The following is a 22817-nucleotide window of genomic DNA, read 5'->3' on the forward strand; positions in this document are numbered from 1 at the left end:
GCTGTCTTCCAGGATAAGTAAATATTAGTTGATGGTATCTGTCCAATGTGGGGAGTATTAGTTAGTTATCTTTTACCCTCTTTACAAATCCTCCACCTCCTCCTCCTCCCTCCCCCTCCCCCGGTCCACGCCAATGACCAGATGCAATTAGATTGTCTGCTCTTGTATACAATAGTAACATTTTGAAATACTATGGACCTATTTTGCTTTGGGTCATCCCCGTAATTTCTTCACGATCTACCGTAGATATGGAGGCATTATTTTACTAAGAGTGTAACCAAGCACGAACCAGCATTTTTTGTTTTTTGTAAAATGGTAATACAAATTTTGAAATTAATTATCTATTTCATATACCTATGCTCTTGTAAGATACAGATAAAACCGTTTTAGGGCATTTCTTAATTGAAGCGCTTTATATTTCACAACCTGGCTGGTCTCATTCTAACTGTAAAAATCAGTGCTTCATTCATTGCTCTATCATCTCTTTTGTCCTCTATTTATTCAAGGGTTTTCTTTTATCTACTATCATCCGTCAGGGTTGATTCGATAGACTATATTTACTTTAGAGGTGTTCCATTAAACAAATGTAGTGTTCTCTATATTGACACGCTAGCTTTACAGCACACAATACTTTACCCATCTTCTAAAGGGGTATTGCGAGGTTCGATGATACAGCGATTTATTCTGAGCACTGGTGTTGTTCCTGTTAGGTTGCAAGAGGATAATATATCTTTCTTAAGGAATAGAAATGCAGGAAAAAGCCGAGAGATAAAAAGAATTGACACCCTGAATATATTAGTATCAAGGTGTGTATGATTATAATTATAAAAGAAACCATGTGATGTGGAAGGGTACCAAACAAAAAACGACGAGGGGGAGGGGGGGGGGGGGCTCACGAGTTATCAAACAAAGACAGCAAAATAGAGTAAACCCATCGCTATTTCTTTTCGGGATATGGGCATAATAAGTAAGGCAGGAAAAGATTTAAGAAGTGAAGAATGTTTCGGTTTGCCGTTCAAAACCTCCATATGCTTTGTCATGTTTATGTGAATGGAGTAATTCTGTTTTGCTACTGTTATTCATCTAAACCTCCCAGGGGCAGTTATGACAACCAAACGAGTGCACATTACTGTATGCGTATTTTGATAAACAAACACAAAATATCCTCAACAATAACAAACAGAAAATCATGAAATCTGCCCCGGAATGTCTTCATTTTATCTGAACTCCTATCGCCATCCAATAACCAATTTTAATACTGGTATCAAATGATCCCGAGAGTGCAAGGGCCCTTCGTACGCTTAGCCTAAAATCAACACCACTTTCTTAAATACAAAGGAAAGGTCCCATCTTGGAGCAACAACGAAAGAGAGAAGGGGGCAATCAAATTCGACCCCTTTTCCTCATCGAATAACGGCCACAATTAAACAGGAATGTTGACAAATTGAAGAAAGCAACTGTATTAAAGAACAGTCTCGTTTGCTATCGAAAGCAATATGAGCAAACTGTTTTCTGTCGCTGAGCACGTTCATGGCCCAGTCGTCTGCTGGTACATAATTTGTTGTCGCCTGTTTCCCGCGCTTTGCTCACTTTCGCTGGTGCGCCAAGGGAGTATGCACCTGGATGCAAAAGGATAATACATATGGGAGCAGTGGAAGGTGGATTCTGATTTGCAGGAAGGGAATAGTAATCGTGTGATGAGTTTGCAGCATCAAAAGTTTGGTAGGTAAGTTGTGATCACCGTTCAAATATTCGCCAACATTTTATCCGCATGGCAAAATTGCTTCCATCAAATTAGAAATGTTTTATTATGTTCTATGGCGTCTCTCTCATTTCTGAACAGATAATTATTTTTTCAACTGCATAACTCAAGATTTTATTCGGTTTTAAATGCGGATTACAGCATTCATCATCAAAACGTAATATTTTGTTTTATTTACATTGAATGCAAAGAAAGCATTAGTGTCGCACCGAGGAAAAAAAAACTATTTCAAATTTCCATGATTTTTACACCCAACCATCAAAATAATTTTGCAAGAAAGTGACACTGTTTGAAAGGTTAGCCCCTGGATTGTCGACTTTCAAAAAGTTTTATTGTGTCAAACAGGTCACCATCTTTATTTCGATTGTTGAGGGAATAGTCGGGGAGCTGGCCTAGTCACAAGTTTGAAGGTGTCGTCACAGCTACCTCCAATATTCACAATAGGGGTGCCTTTGTTGTTTTTTTAGGACTCCATTCCAGATTTTGAGGACATCGTTAGTGATGCATGAATGTAATTTGATTGACTTTCACAGATTCACATTTTTTCTGTAAAGTTAACCTAATTTGATTTCAAAGAACATAAATACTGGTAAATATGACCAAGTTAGACTCCGACCACTCATCGCCTGTATAGACCGTTTTGGGGTTTTCACATTCACAAGTTAGAACATCGCATGAAAGCATTTTACTGCAGTGCGTGAGCTGAGCCTTATTAGTATCAAATCTAGCTCTATAAGAAATAGAAGTTGTGATCTATTTTTACTGCAAAAAATAGTTTGCAAAGGACAGCAATCTACTTTAAGCTACTTGGGGAAACATTCTCCATAGGTTTGACAGTAATTAATGTTCATCACTATATAGAACTCGCGAAACTATTCCTCTATACATCTTGTGTTCCATTCACGACGTCACTGTGAAATGAAATGCGCGTCGCCTTGTTGTGAACTAAGCTGCGAAGGTAAGTCTGATTAATTTTACAAAATTGTTCTCTTGTCATGCTTTTGGCGGCATCGCATGAATTAAGATATGTTGGAAAGTTTTAAGCATTGGATCACCCATGGGAAACAGAAAAGATGGCCACTATATAATTATAGACAGGTGACCTTTATAGAGAGGTTACTGTATTTTGCCATTTACTTTGTTCGTATTTACTATTTGGACAATGCAGATAGGAAGGGTACACATGCGAAACTTGTCATTTTCTTCATAACTTATTATTTTCATATAAATATAACATTAGATATCACCAGATGTTTGTAAAAATATGGTGCCTATGACCTATTGCGGTACTCATATTGTGAGTACTTCATTGCGCTAACAATGCCAGTGGACTTAGCTACCTTCTCATCGTTATCAGGAGAGAAGTGAAAAATCGTATTATTGACCCCTTCAAATATACTGCTTGTCAAGAATGGGGCACATTTGTCGCTTTATGTATTTTATGCAAGTTTTGTGGATGAGTGTGTGTTCAGGGGGTGGGGGGGGGGGGCTTCGCTATTCCTGTTTGAAATTAGATGGGGGAGGGGGGGGGTGTCAAGCGAAAACCGACATTTTCAACAACAAAAAACAGCGTCCTCAGATTTACAGTTTGCCGACAATGGTAAGAATGGTACCAGGGAATTTTGTTTAATCGTAGAGGATTAAAGAAATTTATCAGGCAAGCAATCAAGCAAGAAGAAGAAGGAAAAACATCTTTAGAATTTGTTATTCATCAGCAGGGCTTAAGGACATGCAATTTACCATAATACCATCAACATTTCTAAATTTGTTAACCGACAAAAATTTGAAATGGGGTTGATAGCCATTCAACCACCCCCCCCCCCCCATTCACTAACCGTCAGTCACGCCCTTAATGTGCACCATCCCACCACATCACCTTTAATCTCTATATAGCGACGGGGGAGGGTTGTCTAAGTTCACCGATCCACCATCTCAGGCTCCATCTGCTGATGGGGGGGGGGGGGTATGGTCATGCACTAATTACCCCAGTCTACATCTACTTTGGATAATGGGATAAGGATCTACTAAGCAGCCATGCAGTCATCATTTAATACTAAATCTATCAACGGGATTTGGGTTCTATATATGCCTACCCATCCATCTACCATCCAAGTCTCAATTTGATGATGGGAGGGGGGAGGTATACATGGGGTGTCTATTCACACCCTCTCACTCACCCATTATCTAAGCCTACCTATACTGGTGGAAAGGGTCGTTCACCTACCCACGCTCCATTCCAGTCTCTATCTTGTGCTTTGGGTGGGGGGGGGGGGGGGGAGCAGAAGATGTGTTTATCTTTCACCTTCCTACCCATCTATTTTACCATTATCCCAGTGTATACCAGATGGGTTGATGTAGGGTATATACCCATACGCCCACCATCTCAGGCTACATCTCCTGATGGGGACCGGGGGGGGGGGGGGGTACTGACCCACCAAACAGTCACCCCTGTTTGCTTGTTGTCCTGGTAGTATAGGTTGGATGGGTGATGTAAAAGTGTGATTATTGAGAAGATGACGCCTTCTAATATACCAGAGGACGTAGCCTGTCCACACCATCGATCAAGCATGGCTAAATACACGGCTTATCAATCAAAGCTTCATAACACCAAATTACATCAACGCAGGCAGGCATGCAGGCAGGCTATGCTACCAAAACACCTTTGTATGTGATACCACGAGATTCTTGTATGCTATCACATTAATTCTTGTATGCTAAGACAGGATTCATGCATGCTACATGACGTACATGTTGACAGTCCATTGTTTCTTTCGATGCTGCGATATTCTTCTTATATTCCACGAAATGCTAAATAGAAAGTGATTAATGACTTCAAATCTGCAGATTGACGCATTCCTTTCAATGCCACTTAGCAGATAATCATCATAAAACAAAGCACAATATTTTAGCCCCTACAGTAAAGATAGTGAAATGTTTTTATTAATCAAGCATATAGATTTGTTACCGCTACTTTGTGGAAAGTGGTAAAGAGTTTAGGTAATCTGCAGATTAAAGTGTTTATCAATGTTGACTATAACTGTATCAATAACAGTTATTTTAATTTTAGGAAGCAAATAATACACTATAGTAGATTGTGACTAAGGTATGGACTTGTTTAATCTTAGTTTTAAAAACATATTAATTTGCTGATTGCCAGTATGTGACAAACGAATTTTGTGTGCTTTGTGCTAAGTTGTGACCAATCCTGTTCACTGTAACTTCCTTCTATACAGTTACTTGTAGGCCTTTTGAAATTTTATTTGAATTCTAAAATGACATGAACGCGATATAAAGTGTATATAATATATGACGTATGAAATTCTTGGAGAAAGAGCAGAGGAAGATATCGCCTTCACTAATTTTCACATAGCAACCATCTGTAAATGTAAATAACATAGAACGCCTTACTTTTTTAAAATTTTCCCACAACGTATAAACTGTTATAGTAATCGTTTCACATGACGCGTGAATGCACGGATAAAAGACAGTAATTGCAAATAAAATGACATTATTTGTTTTAACGCTTCATGACATATGTGAGTTTTTGTTCTTTAACCACGCCTTCCGATCTAAAAACCGCAAGACTGTATATTTAGTATTGTCTGACAACTTATTCGTTATGACTAGTATTTACTAGGGTGTTCCCTTATCCCTCTGTTTGTGCTCAGGCATTATCTTAAGACCAATGTTATTGCCTTGACAACAGGGAAACAATTTTAATTGTTATGACTTTATTTTCACACAAAATGTGTCAAATTGTCCTTCCCCTTTCAACTCGTTGTTTAAATATAGTTTTTATTTGATTTGATTTATTGGTTTCTGCATCTTTTTTTTTTTCATCATACATTTTCATGAACATACTATGGTTTGATACAATATGTTAAGTGTATATAATTTTATACAGATAATAAACGAAATTAAACAAATATATTGAATGCATAATTAACATACATTATATGTAGGAGGGCTACAGAAATAAGCAAAGTAGCTTGACGTGCCCGCAGCCCTCAACTTAGATACAACAATAAAAATAAAAATAAAAAAGAGTGTGACTTGCAGAGAAGAAAAGGAAAGGGGAGAGAAGGAGCGTTGGTAATAATACAATAAATCTCATACATCTGCTGATTGAATGCAGTTGAGAAAGTAAATGAATCCTGCGTTCATTTGGTTCAAAATATCAGGAAAAAAAATCTTGAAATGTTCAAATTATAATGCCCAATGCTGAGTAAGGTATGTAATTGTTTGTTTACATTAACAATAGTAGGAACAATATTCCGTACGCGTTAAAACGACCCTAACCTTGCATCAACCAATTAAACCAGGGTTGAAATTTAAAGGAATTCCATAATCACCATTGTCGCAATCCATAGAATATATACCCATTTCCATCAGACAGATTTTACATCAAACCTTCTTAAAAGTTGGCGAGTTTGAGCTTGCAACCAATGCTGTAAGTCCATTCAAATCTTAAAATGCTCAATGCTGAGTAAGGTATATCCATTTACATTTACAATAAGAATAGTAAAACAAAAATCCTACGCGTTAAAAACGACCCTAACCTTGCAGCAACCAATAAATCCAGGGTTGAAATTGAAAGGAATTCCATAATTACCATCGTCGCAATCCATAGAATATATACCCATATGCATTAGACAGATTTTTACATCAAACCTTTCTTAAAAGTTGGGTGTTTGCGCTTGAACCAATGGTGTCCAGTCAAGCGGAAGGAGGGATTGGGGGGGGGGGGGGGTTGCCACCGACTTGACGCCCACTGACGCTACACCAGTGTCTGCAACGACTCTACACACACCGCACCCACATGGCATACACCTGATTCATAACCACGTGTTCAGAGATGATCTCTATCTTATCGCTCCATTAAATAAATATTAATTCTGCTCGCAGCATCGACGAATATATATACCACACCTGTCATCGCCGTCGACACCCACATAGTGGCGTAGCCTGGGTTTAGTCATGAAAAATTGGGGGGGGGGGGGCGGGGGAGGGCTCTAGTCTGATAAGTGGACGAATTGTGAGGGTCTGTGAAGGAGGTTAGTCACATTATTGGGGGGGGGGGGGGGAGAGCGCTCAGCAATAATGATACTTTTTTGCATCTCACCAGACTTTTTGTTTAGTTAGGGTCTCGGAGGGGGGATCCCCTCACAAAGTAGGATATTTTTAAGTGTGTGAAATTATTTTTCCTACTATGATAGTCGGGTACCCAGCACATCTTTGTTTTTCTAACAGATTTTTGCTTCGTTCACTTTCGATATAATTTGTCTTTGTATTGTAGTGTTTTGTGCAAAAGGAAATTTATTTAAGTAATATGAACATGTTCAGACCTCTTTCTTATAAATTCTCTTCCAATTTAATTTCTAAGTGTTTATATTAAAGCTCATTAAATCTAGGTAAACGACTGTTTTTACCAGTTTAAAATTTTATCAATAAGTAGGCCTCCTATTATTCTAATACTTATTCTAGTACTTAATAATATCATTATCTACTTATTTCCTAGCCAGGACTTGAATATATAAAGCACAGATCTACCCAAAGATTCAAACTGCCCTCTGCTTCGTCTTTACTAAGCATTCATCCACGAAAAATCGTGTGAATTTCAAGCTCTATTGACCCTGGCTTGACAATAGTTCGGTTTCCAATTGCCCAGTCCCACTCGTATCGTATGTATTTCGGCTGGAGACAGTGGAGACCCCGCCGTAAACACTGCAACACAACCGCGGCCAACGCCACCTTACCCAGTCGATGAAGAGCTTATAGTAAATTGAGTCGGTTATTCACAGGCAAAGCAAATATTTGCGCCGGTCGCAGACGATTTGAGTTCTCTTAACCACTTTGGAAATTATCTCGGTATTTATATCGCAGTCGAATCAATTCGATAATTGTGGTGAGTAGAAGATTTTGTGGTGTCAGTGTGATTTTAACTTTGTCTATTTCTCCCACAGACTAGTTCTTTGCTTGAATAAATCATTTTAAAATATCTCTTAGTTTGCCGAAAGATAAATAATGTGATGGAAGGCAGTATTTCGGGTTTCCACGAAGTATGACATGCAAAGTAATCTGAAGAGTATTCTTATCCAAGAAAGAAGAGAGCTTCTTCATGTCACTTTTTTAGTATGTTCAAAATGCACGTTATCAGCCAATTTATCATTATTATTATTAATTATTTGGCGTCACTTGTGCCTGCAGGCGAAAAGTTACCTTCAGGTCTCTCTTTCTGGTATAACTGATTGAGGATTTTTTGTGGTTGTGATTTTACCTGACTGCTAAGAAAGCATTATGCTTGTTAGTAGTAAGCAACCAGAGGACCGACGGCTTTAGGTCCTCTCCGAGGGATGTGCTGGTGGACCACTTCCCTGGGGTTTCCCCTATATACTCTTATACGAATAGTGCACTGGGCTCTTAATCCCATTAAACCGCCAGTGCATACAATCCAGATCAACCAAAGAAATTACGTACTAATTATTTGTTTAGTAACGTTGTGTCTATAGTACAATTTTTAAGCAGTCTCTCGTCTTTTTGTAGAGCCAGACGGGCTATATATTTAAGACAAAGTTAGTGCCCCTTTTACTCCAATCAGACAAGTTGAAAGTCACATACAATACGTTAACAATGAGGGGGCAGTGGGTGGGGGGGGGGGGGTGGAGTAATAATCCCCTCCCGTAGTGGGATTTGAAGATTTTTTTTTTACGGCACATTTAATATTCTGCCCTGGTTCAATGTTCAGCCGATTATTCCTGTTCTTTTTGCCGGCACAACATACCAATTTTGCGATCCCCACTACTACCCCCCCCCCACACTCGAACAAAAATGACTTGCTTTCATAGATATACAAATCTGACTTCGAGGAGATTTTTTTACCTTCTCTCTTTTGTTTTTATTTGTCTTACATTTAGGGGCTAAACTGACAACAGAGTGCACTGCGGGGGTGCCGCTAAGATTGGGTCATCAGGTCACTTCCGAGGTTGTCCTTTTTTAATTTTGGTTCGATTTGACGAAATCCCAGTGTTTGTGAATAATCTTTACTTATGCAAGATACCCCGTTATTATCAACCATTACGGTTTGCCCAGAGGATTATGTGCATTTAATAGAGTATTATGACGAAATAGCCAAACGGAAACCGTGGGAATGAGCGTGAAATAAATCTCTATTAGAAATTAATGTATTTTCATTTATCAAGTTGTTTTCGATCAGATACAATATGGACAAAACGGAATTTATTGACTTTTTTATGGATGATAGTGATCTCGAATGAAATATTTTATGCATTTGGCTGCACGAAGCAAACAATGTATATAGTCGGACAGTTAAAACTTGTATTGTTTCTACACACGTCGTCGGCGCCACTTGGGATATTAAAAGTGGCGTGTTGGTCCAATCACAGGGGCGGCCGCGGGGGGGGGGGGGGGACTGGTCGAACTAAACATGGATTGAATCCAAAGGAGTGAAGATGAGTCTTGGAGGGAGAACGTTGGAGGGGAAGCATCATCTTTTGCTACTTCTGTTAATTGTCATTCTGATACTTATAGGGGGACAAAGTTATCTCTTTTACAATATAATGTTTTTTATTGTTTATTGTTTGTTCACCAAATGAGAAAGATTCAACATGTTTGGATTCTATATTCAATACATTTGATTTTGAATTCTTGTAAAGTTCTCGTGTTTCCTAAACCTTTTCTTTGTTGTCCTCCATTTCTCTATTTCTCTATCTATCTGTCTATGTACATCTCTCTCTCTCTCTCTTTCTCTCTCTCTCTCTCTCTGTGTCTGTCTGTCCTTCCATTTTCTCTCTCTACTTTTATAATATGTGCCACCTCTGTTCCCTCTCCACATAGCTGCGTCAAGGTCATTTCTTTATCGTAATATCAATTCTCTTTCATCTTCAGAATAATTTTATCTAGTAAAATCTGCATTTTCTATATATATATTTTTTTTACGTGGTGGACTTCGAATCGATAATATATATTTTTGTTATTCTAGTCTTCTTTGTGCCAATTATGATGATGATGATGAATTCTTCACGATCGTCAATAAGCAATTATGTCTCTTTTTTAACTTCCTTATATCGTGGTGTTTTGATGAATATCTCGTTATTACGACCCAGGACCCAAAGGCTCCCCCTCCCAAAAAGAAAAAGATAAATAGATTATGGGATAAGTTATGGTTATCGTTTAGGTGGGGCGGTGCCTTTCATGGTATTTAAACGTTTGGGTATGTTATGCTCAAGAGTTAATCTCATATGCAATTTGACGACTGTCTGTGTTGTGCATTCTAAGTTTCTCACATATCTCATTCATATACGTCATTCTACATGTTGTGCTGTATTCTAGGTTAAGCTTCGGAAATTACCATAATCTTCATGCTGGACTTTCATGTGTTTCATACGAGTGTCGCACTTTACTCTGGTTTAATCAGTTATCTTTATTTCATAAAGATTATCATGCAGGGGTTTAGAGTAAGCTCGTTAGAGCTTTTATATTTCCGCCTTTTCCTCTTAATTTGCCTGTGAGGCACTATTTACCGGCATCGTGATTTATGTTCCATTCATGCATTGGCATCAAATTAGTGCAATAACAAATTTATGCACAAAAATACATCATTGAGGATGTATTGGCCTGGGGAATTTCATCCGTCGTTGTTTTCACCGTCTGAGCGAGAGAAAACAAGGATAGAAACTCCATGTACCAAAGAATTTCTTTTTCTTGTTTGCCTTGACCAGGCCAAACTATAATGTCGCATAATACACTGCCGACCAAATAAAAGGCTTCAGTATAATCGTGACTGGTATCAAGCTGATTGCCCTACTAGAGCTTGAATCGGACAAAATTTGAAATAAAATGATATTTTGTTTAAATCTATGTTCACAATACATGTATCTTGTACTTACCCATAAAGCAATAACACTGATTGTATTTTTTTCATTATCATACTATGGCAGGCCGTTCATACCACTGGTTGCCATCACCATTATGATCTTCAGATAATACCCCTTCCTTCACTAATGAATTATCAAAAATTGTAAATTCTGTAGATTTGTGACCACGACTTGCACTTCCCTTGAGAGACCAATGTTAGGAATTGTGAGAGCAAGCAGTGGCATGAATAGCCTGCCATAGTCAAGTCCAACTTGAAGTCGTTCTTAGTCTTTGTAAAACACCCCCCTGGTGTTTGCATTCTATATTGGTCATTGATCATCAATGATTAATCGTGTTTGATCATATCTCACACGGTCAGTTTCTGCCATGTTACAGATATGTGAAATCTTAAAGGGAAATCCGACCTTGATAGTAAACCTCTCTAGATGAAAGCAGAAAATCAGGGAAGCACAATGGGGAATGTTTGAATGAAATCGGACAAAAATTGAAAAAGTTATGAACTTATGAAATTTGCTGAATCAATAATGTCCTTGTGATGCAATCGCGGACAACTTTCCCATTTGTCGCGGATCACAGGGCTCGCGGTTCGAGTCCCGCCGCGACACTAATGTCCTTTGACAAGACATTAATCTGCATTTACTACTCTCCACCCAGGTTTCAAATGGGTACTTGTAGGAAGGAATACTTGTAAATCACCATGTCCCGAACAGGTCACAAGTTAGTGTCTGGACTTCAATCGGATCGGTAGTCTGTAATCTCCCATAGTCTAATCCCGAATCAAACATTGACAGAACCAATATATGATCATTCATTTTCCAATTTAGTTCGACGAAGTTTATCGAGACAGAAAATAAAGCCATATCCATGTGATATGGAGATGAAATGACTATTATCTCTATTCTTTTTTATTTAAGTTGGGGGACTGAAATTTAAAAATTAAGATTATGAATCATTCCGTTCTGATGTACAACAATTTTCATCAGACCAAAATGACTGTAAAACCATTTTATCAGGATTGCAATGACTAGCATATGTTCTAACATTAATGTCATGAATGTGTACTGATATTTTAGGGATGACACAGTTAGCAACTTAGCAGTTAAATTGCAATACCAGATCGAAACCTAATTTGTGCGTCAGCTCCCTGGCTAATACATTAATGTCCAATTTAAAAATAGTAATACGATAATATGATAACGATGTCGATGAAAACATTCCATTTTGAAACGTTTCTAGACAGCATGTCTCTTTCCTCTTTCTAAGGACTCTTTATGATGATTACACTAGCTTTTGTCAGTACATTTCAAGTAAGAGATCCCACCTGCTATCCCTGCACCTGGGTAGAGAGAGGCACTTGTGAATGCCTTGTAGTCAATACGCTCCCTCGCACGATATCCGCCTTCAAAATATAGAAGTACACAGTAAAAACGCTGCTTAAAAAAGTGATGTTCACTTACAGTTGTACACTATCTTAAACAACAGTTGAACAAATTGTAAACAATGTTGCTCGAAACGAAAGTAATTTTGTTAAACATTCGCTGTTTAAAATTTAATGACTGCTTTATTTACTATACGAGAGCTTTTAGACAGTGTTGTTTACATATGACGTCATGTGTCACGTGCCAGTAAAGTGCGCGTTGGCTAAAAGATTTGTTTCAAATCATGGCCAACCAAGCTGTAGACGTGTCGTGGATGAGTGGAAACGTCGCCGGACTGTCGATCACAAGGTCCACGGTTCGAGTCCCGCCGCGGAACTAATGTCCTATGGCAGCCTAGCATAGCCGGGTAATGTTGGAGCGCCTTGAGGACCTTGCAAGGTCGATACGTGCGCTATATAAGAATCCAATATTATTATTATTATTTAACAACAGCTCCTTTTTAAACAACTTTCTTTAAACAACCCAGTTGGTGTAAACAACCCCCACTGAACAACAGCTCCGTTTTAAACAACTTTCTTTAAACAACCCAGTTGGTGTAAACAACCCCCACTGAACAACAGCTCCGTTTTAAACAACCGTCTTTAAACAACACCAGTTGTTTAAATTGTGATTTTAAACAAGTTGTTCAAAATGTTGATCAACTAAGTGTTTAAACTTTAAACAACTCGAGTTGCTTAACATTTTAAACAACTCTTAGATCAGGTCACCCGTTAATCAACAGTTGTTTAAACTTTTAAACAACATGTTCACTAAATTTTTAACTGTGTAAATATTGTGGACAATCTGTAAACAAAACTACAAAGACCTGTGAGGGGGGTAGTCACTTCCGTCACCTTCGCCCCTCTCGTTCACTATGCTCCCTGGTCCCTCGCATTTCGTCCCCCGGTCATGAAAAGAAATCGCCGCCCCTGGTTTGATATACATGTAGCATCCTTTTTAGAGTTGCTTTAATATCACAATTATAATAAAGGAAACATAAATCGTCGCCATTGCGCGGTATTCTCTGATCTAGACCTCCTCAACAACAACAACAATCGGTTGTTCCACGTATTAAGTACATGCTAACAACCTATCACATCATTACCAATTTGGTCATTTTGTTCAATTTATGGTGTCTAGCCAAAATACTTTGTGCACCTCCCTCTCCATCTGCCCTCCTCTCTCTCTCTCTCTCTCTCTCTCTCTCTCTGTCTCTCTCTGTCTCTCTATCTCTCTCTCATCTTCCTCTCCCTTTCTTTCCAACCCCTTATCTCTCCTTTCTCTCTATGACGACACCGCCTTGCATGTTGGACATTTCGGATTGAAATTTGCGATAAGAGATTCTATACGATTGATATCAACGAAAAAAAACATTTATCTGGAGAGTACTATGCTTATTATCGGATTGGTATACCCCGCACCTTGTCAGGTGTTCAATGAAAACGCGTATTTTTCTTGTCTTACTGTAATTCATGTGATAGGAGTACTCTATGAAATTACAGTGGCATAGCAGTAAGTCTACTCAAGGGGGTAGGGGTGGCGGTACACATCCCTAGATAGAATGAAATGCGAGGAGGGATGGAGGTTGAGGGGGTTATTTCTCTTCTCCCCCTTTATACGTACTCTAGTTGATATGATCGGTTCATGCGGTGGCATGGTAATATGAGAAGCTACAATGTCCAGAACATGGGGGGGGGGGGGGGGGGGGGCTAGTCATCATATATAGATGAAATAGAGAGTTTCGAAGGGGTCGTACGTCTCATCTTCCATATTCCTTATTGTCTCTTGCTTTTCTTTTTTAAAGTGGCCATCTATTATCGGTTTGATTCATACAGAGTCTAGCCCCTACACCCCCTCCCCCTCACCGTCGCTACGCCAGGCACAAACCTCGTAGCAGGCTGATTCGAGCAGATGTTCCACCTGATATGATGTACATGCGTTATCACAAGACTCATAGATAAATATAGATACAGTACTGAATATAATGAGCTGAGTATGTTCTCCTTCTTTCTTTAGGATATTTACGTTTTCAGTATTTTATCACGTAGTGAATGAGGGTAAGTCAAGGATATGTTTTTATTGTAGTATAGAATTGTGAGCATAAATTGACATCAAAATATCATATCATTCGATATTTTATTTGATTCAAGGTCTAGTAAGTCTATCAACTTGATAGCATCATCAGATATACTAAAATCTTAGATGTGGTGGATAATATGGGACAAAATGGCTCGGACTTGCCCATGTCTTCATTGCCTCATTATGGCGGCAACATCGCAAGACTCGTGCTGTTAGGGAACTTCGCCTCGTTCCTCAAAGTATTAATGTTAACATTGATTTTTGTATCCTCGTATCTTGTGATGCGATCGGGAAATAAATGCGTTTTCAATCTGATTCTGAAACTGAACCGTCATCCATCCTGCAATCTCCTTCTTCATTTTCTTCCCCTTTTCTTCGTTCTTTTCATTTTCTACTACTTCTTCCCCATTTTATTTCAAAAACCTAGTTTCTCTCAAAATACAGATGTTTACATTTAAAGATCCTGTTGGTTCTTCACACTAAGGGATCCTCTGTTGTTTACGTTTCAAAAACAAAACTAGAATCCTGTTCATAATTAGTTAGTTTTTAAAGACGTAGGGTATATGAATCAAAGATATTAGACCGATCGAGTTATGAATGAACTGAGCGATGAACTCATAAAACAAAAGACATTAAACATGTGTAAAATTTCAAGACGTAGCCTACTAGTGAGGGCACGTAACGTTGTACTTTAGTTGAGATTCAGAGCTCTACAACAGAAATGATAGATGCTGTGTCATGTCTATTCACGAAAAAGTTATTTTTGTTAAAAGTTCCCCCCAAAAATTGTAGAACAGATATTTGCAAACGCTCATTGATATACTCTGTGCGACATTTCCATGACCTCGTTGATTATGTGACATCTTCGACATTTTTGGTTAGAAGATATTTTCATCTATATACATGATCGATGATCTAAGAGTTTTAAAGTATGTTCGGTTTGTACGTCTTTGGGTGTCTCTCTATCTTTTCTTTTGTCAAATATTTAGTTTCATTTGCGGACATTGGCGAGCAATAATATTGCATGCATTTTCAACTTTTGCACCCTTTATTTATTGTATATGCGCGTGACTTTACTAATAACGTATGTGCATTCTTATAAAATACTGTCTCTTTAGGACAAAACGTTTGTTGATGCATCGTGTTTAAGTGGACGTTTGCGGCGTTGAAACTAAATAAAAAATGCCTTTGAAATGCGATCCATTATTGTGCAAGTCTATTTGAACTTGTATTTCATATCGGAATCTTGTATTTGGTCTGCGTTCTTGGGGGGAAAAGGAGAGAAAATGCCTTTATCACCCCTGAGAGCCCTTTATTTAATTCTGGGGGCTACGTAGTTTGTTAGGGGTCCCTGTAGTGAAGAGCCACTTGACCACTGCGAATTTTGCCAGTTTTCAAGGGCTTCAAGGCAATGAAAGTCAATTTTACAATTTTTTTTCATATCGCTTTTATCGAAAGGTCAAGTATATTTGTAAAATCACTCGTGTTTTGTTATAGTCGGCTTTCTGCAGCTACTGAAAGAAAAAGATAAGTGCATGTGCGTAAAGAGATAAAGGTAAATCTTTAAATAGCACCTTTGGGGTACAATAATGGACCAGAGAGGGTACATTTATAGCACCCTGTGCCCCTCAAAGATTCGGCACGGAACCCAAATCCCACATGGATTCAGTGAGGGGGTGTTTTATATTATTTGTTAATATCTCCATATGCCGTATAGCCGTGAGCCCATACAACTGGAAATGTTTAAATGTTAATTTTATACATTCTAACTGTACATACATTATTATATATGATTGTTATACATTAAAGATGCGCCTTTTAGTTTTAATAGAACCCTTCTAAAGGTGGAAGACAGAGGATTAGTGCATATTTCAGGTTTAGCAGAACACACTGCAATGCAATTTCTAGGTGAAATATCTATTATAAGAAATGGACCTTATTGGGTTTAGTTTATTACTCCATAAGGTGATGGCATTGGGATATTTTGTGGCAAAGGGCTGATTTTTCATTTTGCTCGGTGTATATGAAGGAGCTATTTTGAGAGCAAACTTCCTTTAGGGTTACATTGTCCATATTATTGTAATATCATTCAGACTTCCACAAGGTCATATGTTAAACAAATGTCCATCTCTTTCATATATAACAATTGGTTAGTCGTAGAATCAACATGGTGGTGCAGTCACGTGTTGAACCCAATGAAGGTCCAGTCACACTGGCGATTTTTAAAAATCAGGTCTTTTAACATCTCCGTATGTCATAGAAAGAAGAAGGGGGAAAGAGAGAGAGAGAGAGAGAGAGAGAGGTTTTGTTTTTAAAGTGGCCATATATGCTATTTCATATTTTAAACAATTTTGGACAATATGCTCGTCAATGCTCACATGCCTTAATCATACTTCATACTTCACCTCTCTTATCTCTTGACAAGTTAACGACAAAATATATACATTAAAATATCAATACAGCAATATGTTGAAAATAAAATGAACATGATAACAGAATTTGATCTGGGTATGCCGTGGATGTGAGGGATCTGTATAAAAGTATACTTGTTCAAGTTTAGTTATATAATTCGCATTTGAATCGTTTAGTACCTCTGTAGTTGGTAAATTACTTCGAATACTGATTTTTAAGTCATCCTATACGTATGACGTCATCAATGACATCATGCTATCAGTTTAGTACTGACAGAAATTGGCTGATATCAAAGCAACCTTCAAACCATTTAACCAGTCTTATCTGAAACCAGAACGTGTCGGCTCTCTTAAGATAACGGTATACCATTCTGTACAAAGTGTAATATTACTCACAGCAAGTGGTGAAGCGTAGGTTTAGATTTTTTTGTTGTTTTTTTTTGTTGGTGTAATTAAACAAAACCCAATGTGAGCCGGTGTGACGAATTTTCAGAACCTTCGGCGGATTCAGTATCGTCATCAAATCCGTCCGGCGAATTTGGTGCTCTTGACCATATTGACGAACTTTGTATTTTGACTGCATCATCGATTGACGTGGTCTTTAACATAAAATGTGAGAGTGACAAACATTACGAACAAGGGAAACGTTGCGTTGAATTAGTGGCGCATGGACTCATTGTATTCATTAAGCTCGTTGCACATGAGGCGTCATTTCGATTGCGCTATTAACAAACCTGTAAAGTTCATTAGCCCAACTGATGCAAGCGATTCAACACCTTGTTTTCACTGTTCTTTTTCAATCATTTTCTCGTACGACGTCACTTTTAAAAGGCGCGTCAAAGATTGCATAAGTCACTGACGCTGTGTTGCGTCAGACAAAATAATGGCGCCCCATGTGCAACGGGGTTACGATTAGATAGCGCAGGTAAACACACAAGCGGAAAGACGCATCGCGTTTTAATGTAGATATGATTGAACAGCGCAGGCAATAACGCTATCGAAATGGCTTGACGCATTATGCACACCTAACATTTGAATATGTCCCAAGCTAACCTAATACCAATTCCATTTATCCTTTACATGAACCTACTACTACTAGGTCCATGTTCTCAAGAATACATTTCTTGGTGATGTCGAGGTGACAAGTTTGCGTGTGAATCACGAGATTCAATCAACATACCTTACGCCAATCTAAACACGACAGGATAATGGTAGCTCCAAAGTCCCCCCAAGAAGAACAAAAAATTGACATGAAATCATGAGAAACCCAAAACCACTCTCTCGCAAAGGCACAATACACGTGGTACAGCGGCCAATCAACTGTACTTTGGTCGAATCTAGAAGGAGTTTCCCCAACTTTTTTCAAGTGAGAGAGAGAAAAAAATGAATTCGTTTTTGCCCCTACAATTACTTCTCTTGGCTGCAATCTTTTTACTAAATTTCCCCCGATACCCATTGGAATGTGGCTTAGTTTCCATCAACATGTAACTTTCAATTATCATAATTTTCTGTACACTATTTCATTATTATGTTTTCGAAAGGGGCTCTGGGAATCTTGCCAGGCACAAAAAAATACAATCTGTGGGGCGGGCCTTAACCCTGTCCTGAAGTTTAGAAGAATCGATTGAATAGTTAGGTTTCGACATGTTTTCACATATTCATCATGTTCCTAGCCATTGTAAAAACAAATCTGATGTTTGACCTTTTCTTCCCTTACTTGTACTTTTTACCCCCTTCCCCTCTTTCTTCTTCAGATGTTCTCTCTTAGTCTCCCACTCTCCCTCTCCCCCTCTCTCTCTCTATCTTTTTTTTCTTCTCTCTCTCTCTACCCTCCCCTTCTCCGTTCCCTTCCACCGTTCTTCTCTGTCCAAAGTATAGCACGAATCAATTTTCATTTCTCTCCATTAAGTCACGGATTCGTAATTCTAAGTGCATTTAGTGAGTGTCTCATGAAGTGTACTTGTACATCACATCATGCATACATTATCCTCATGTGATAATCTTTTAATATTCTCGTTTTTCTTCAATTATGTTCCCATGCATGTGATCAAGCATGCATGAATGACAACAAAAACATTATTAATAGAAATGCAAAACCGCGAACACAATGTGACAGCGAGCAACAACAACAAAAACAGAGGAAAAATAATATGAACCAGTTTGTTCGAAATCATCGTATTATCGGAAGCATTGCGCTTTCATACACGGGAAAATTATTCTAGGTGCCATGAAACACCTGCGTACATGAGGGAATTCATTTTGACACCCCTCACACTGGTTTAGTGTCCCTTCCGATCTCCTAAGACCAATGAAGCAACGGTTGACCGCTATTTCAGATGCAGGTGCGCCATTGCTGAGCCCTCCCGAGCCCTCCTCATCAAGAAAATAAAGGGGAAAAAGATAAACATACGAGTAGGCACTCAGACCAGTAAGCTATTAAAAAAGGAAAATGAAGAAGGGAAAGAAGAAGAAAAAAGAAAGGAAAACATTATCAAAAACTAGAGTTTTATGAACAGTACGAATTAATAGTAAACGGAAAAAAGGAAAAAAAGTGAAAGGCGTAAATATTCTCAAAAAGATTGAAACGCCGATAACACCAACAAACGACAACAACAACACAATTATTTTCGTTTACAGAAGGAAGTCATGTATGTGAGGAGATGTTTAGAATCATGAAATAATTATAAACTTTGTGAATATTTCGACATTAATACAGCGCACTTGCAGAGCCTTCACAGCCCAAGATATGCTACATTTGATAATAATGATGATACAAATAATACAAATAATACTAATAATAGTTATAATAGCTAGTTACCCATTTTCACCTGGGTGGAGTGTGTCAAATGTTTATTAATTGTATTGCCGTAGGAACCCCCACTATTTATTGACTGACAGTCGAGTTAATGAACAACTATACCACGACACCTCCACATCGTTGTTCTTAACTCTCATTTAAATGTAATTATCCCTTCTCAATCATGTTATAAACGATCGTCGTACACGGAAAACATTAATCATCAGTTAGCAGGTGGACTGTGCAGCAGCTGTAGGTTATAATAATTAATTTAATAATTTCATCTATTGAGTATCGAAATAAAACAGCACACATGTGTCCAGATGAACTATATGATATTATTTTTCTCTCTCAGGTTTTCCGCCAAAGAAAGGTCACCTCACCAGAGCCTTCTTTAGCTCTTGCTACATTTCTCTCTATCTTTAGCCTTCTTCTTCATTATGTATTATGATCCTACCAAGCCTGACATCATCCAAATTATTGGTTTTCTTCTTCCCCGTTTTCCATCCATCTTCTATTCTAAGGTGTCCCTGAGCATGATACCCCCCCCCCCCTGTGCCCTATCCTTTTTTCCTTTCGTCTCCAGATTGTTTTTCTCAAGCTTCTTTGTTCATTCATTCTTTCCAGCACTATCCAGCACTTCTCCATTTTCTATTTTCCAATAGACTATATTATTATAAAGATACTAGAGTTGGTTTATTTCTATTTTCAGACCAGGCGTAAACTTAAATGATTCAATGATTGGAAGAGTCTCCAATAAAATGGAATTAGTTTATTTACTGAAATACCCAAGAGATCCAATGTTGACATGACAGTAAACGTAGATGGCGCTGTAACGATTTTACAAGGAAGTAGTTACGACCATCGCTATGATTGGTGAAACCTGTTGTTTGAATTGTGATAGATTTTACATCAGGTATTGGAAAGCAAACCATTTGGAAGGAAATTATTCACTTTCCACCGTGTTAAATGAAAGAAATATCTTCCTCAATTTTAATAAAGTTTTACTGTATCCCCAGAGAGGTTCGATATTGAATGCGAAACACCCTTTCATCATTTCTGTTCCAGTTTAAATAGACAAATACAAATATCTGTGAATCATTTTTTCAGCTTAAGTTGCTGAAAAATTAAATTTGGTAACTACGTCTCCTATCCCAGAAAAATGGTTAACATATGTTTCTGTTCTGGGGCTATTACCATGGTTGTTTTAGTGAAGAATGGCCAAACATCGAAGTTCATTGACCCCATTTCTAAAGATAGCAATCTTGGATAATACAGCATAGGAATATAATGATTTTGAACACATGTCATCAATACTTTGATTTAAAACACATCAATAAGAAGACATGCTTTCCTAATTTAGTTTTGGCATCATGTAGTTGTATACATTTGTAAAAACAGCTTTATATTAATTTCTCACCTTAGGTTGCCACCCTAACTCACTGATATTTCAACACCCACTGCTAGTAGAACGCTCCGAATTTCAGTAGAGGCTTAAAGAACTGTCTGATGCCCCTACCTCGGTAAACTTCATGCTATTATTATTAACTTTTTAAATAATACCTTTCGCTTTATTTTTAAATTTTCCATTAAAAAAAAAGAAACACCATTATCTAATCATAATCTACCCTCCGTTATTCTCCTTCAAACACAGATGCTGTGAACAAGAGGCATTTTGTAGGGGCAAATTCCGAACTTCTATTTCCCGAGTTTGAATACATTTTACAAGCATTGACCTTTATATCGTCCGGAATGAGCTCGTTGAAAACCAGACAATGATGACCTGGTGGATGACGACGAGGACGACGCGTTGCTATGGCTGACGACGATGGTAGGAAGACTCCCACACAGTCTCTTGCCATACAGAGACGGCCTGTCATTCCCGATGTCCGTATCGAGAACGTCGACAAGGACGACGATGTCGAAGGGTCGTCACACGCAGACGACATCCTCTCCCGCAGTCCAGAAAGCGCGGGAGCCGCCGCCGCCGCTTCTGACGATGGTGTGAAACGAAATAGCGCCGCCGGTCGGTGGTTGCTCGTACGGTCGAGCATACACAAAGATCTACTGGGCTATGACTCAGCTTCGGGTGAGAACAGTAGTACAAGCAGTCCTGCGGAAGGCCCGGGCGATCCAAAGGGCCTTATCATTCTCATTCAGAGTGGTCCTTCCATTCAGAGCTATACGCGACTCAAGAGGCAGCTCAAACGCTGCGATCGCCAATGGATTTTACGATTCCTGGAGCTACACGGATTGGAATTACTTTACGTTTCCTTAGAGCGGCTCTGTGCTAACGCCAGTCCCGGCCGCCCTGGCCGTCGCTCCCTGAGCATCGCTGATGCCTTCGCGCAGATAGAGTGCGTCGCCTGCTTCAAGGCAGTAATGGATTCCCAAGCTGGTTTGGATTATATAATTGAGGATACCGAATTCACAAGAAAGTTGGCAAATGGTGAGTCACACTGTTCCTTATCTCCTTGTAAACCTTATCAAACCATGTTACACATATCTGCATGATTATCCATTGTTTTTAAATCAATAGAAACTTTGTAACCATTAAAATTATCTATTACATCTCAACGATTAAAAAGAAAACAATTATTGCAAGTAAATATCCATATTTAGTTTGCCACATGCAACGTTCTGAATGTCATCACAGACGAAATTTACTTTACCAAAGCATAGAGTTAAGCCTTGATAAAGGTATTAACTAAACACTTGTACTGTCTCCTATTAAGTAAACATGACTTCCTCGAAAATATAAACTTTTTAAAAAGCTTAACGAGGAAGAACGGTTAAATAATGAAGTTGTCTCGTGCCAATACACACCAATTGTAACTAAATACTTTCAGTTTGACAAGCTGTATTTTATGACAACCCATATGCTGTCTGTTTATTTATAACAAAAACAAAACATAAAAGTTCTCGTTCTGCCCGATTGAATGATTTGCCGAAGGCGCCATGACAAGAGGGAGAAGCCATTCTCGAAGTTCATCGTGTGTCGCGTGTCGTCCTATTGTCTTCGCTCCCGTACCAATAAATTTCGGCGCCTTCCCCTTCCTCCCCTCACACGCACACACAGAATACGGTCCACGCAATTGAATAAGGGAACTAGAATCTTTTCAAACCAATGCTCCCATCAGAACTTTGAATTCAATTCACGACAATTATCACTCCCACCTCTTTCTTTAACAATCCGCCATTATTCAGAGATGTCACGATTCTGGTTTGTGGCCCGTGACTTGTCAAAGTAGCTCGCACGAATAAAACATAAAAGTACAATTCAAAAGTTAGTGATATCTATTCATGATCCACGCTCCATAGGTTACATTTACATGTCCCAATCAAAAATGGCGCGCGATTCTGGTTTGCATGGCGCCAGTAGTTAGCAGACCTGTCAGCATTATGATACTACTAAAGAAAAATGTTTAAACAGGCAACAGATAGAATCACTACAT

The 22817-nt window shown here is 38.5% G+C and overlaps 1 protein-coding gene across 1 annotated transcript; it reads left to right on the top strand.

The window, feature by feature from the left end:
* The first annotated feature begins 1599 nt into the window (after positions 1-1599).
* LOC115922194 lies at positions 1600-22280 on the top strand. Its single transcript, XM_030980523.1, has 2 exons — positions 1600-1726; positions 21017-22280. Exon 2 carries the CDS (start codon positions 21178-21180, stop codon positions 21874-21876), a length of 699 nt encoding a protein of 232 aa, XP_030836383.1. The 5' UTR covers positions 1600-1726; positions 21017-21177; the 3' UTR covers positions 21877-22280.
* The last annotated feature ends 537 nt before the right edge of the window (positions 22281-22817 follow it).

This window comes from Strongylocentrotus purpuratus, unplaced genomic scaffold, assembly GCF_000002235.5.
Source record: "Strongylocentrotus purpuratus isolate Spur 01 unplaced genomic scaffold, Spur_5.0 spur5_scaffold_11, whole genome shotgun sequence".
In the NCBI taxonomy this organism is placed as follows: Eukaryota; Metazoa; Echinodermata; class Echinoidea; order Camarodonta; family Strongylocentrotidae; genus Strongylocentrotus; species Strongylocentrotus purpuratus.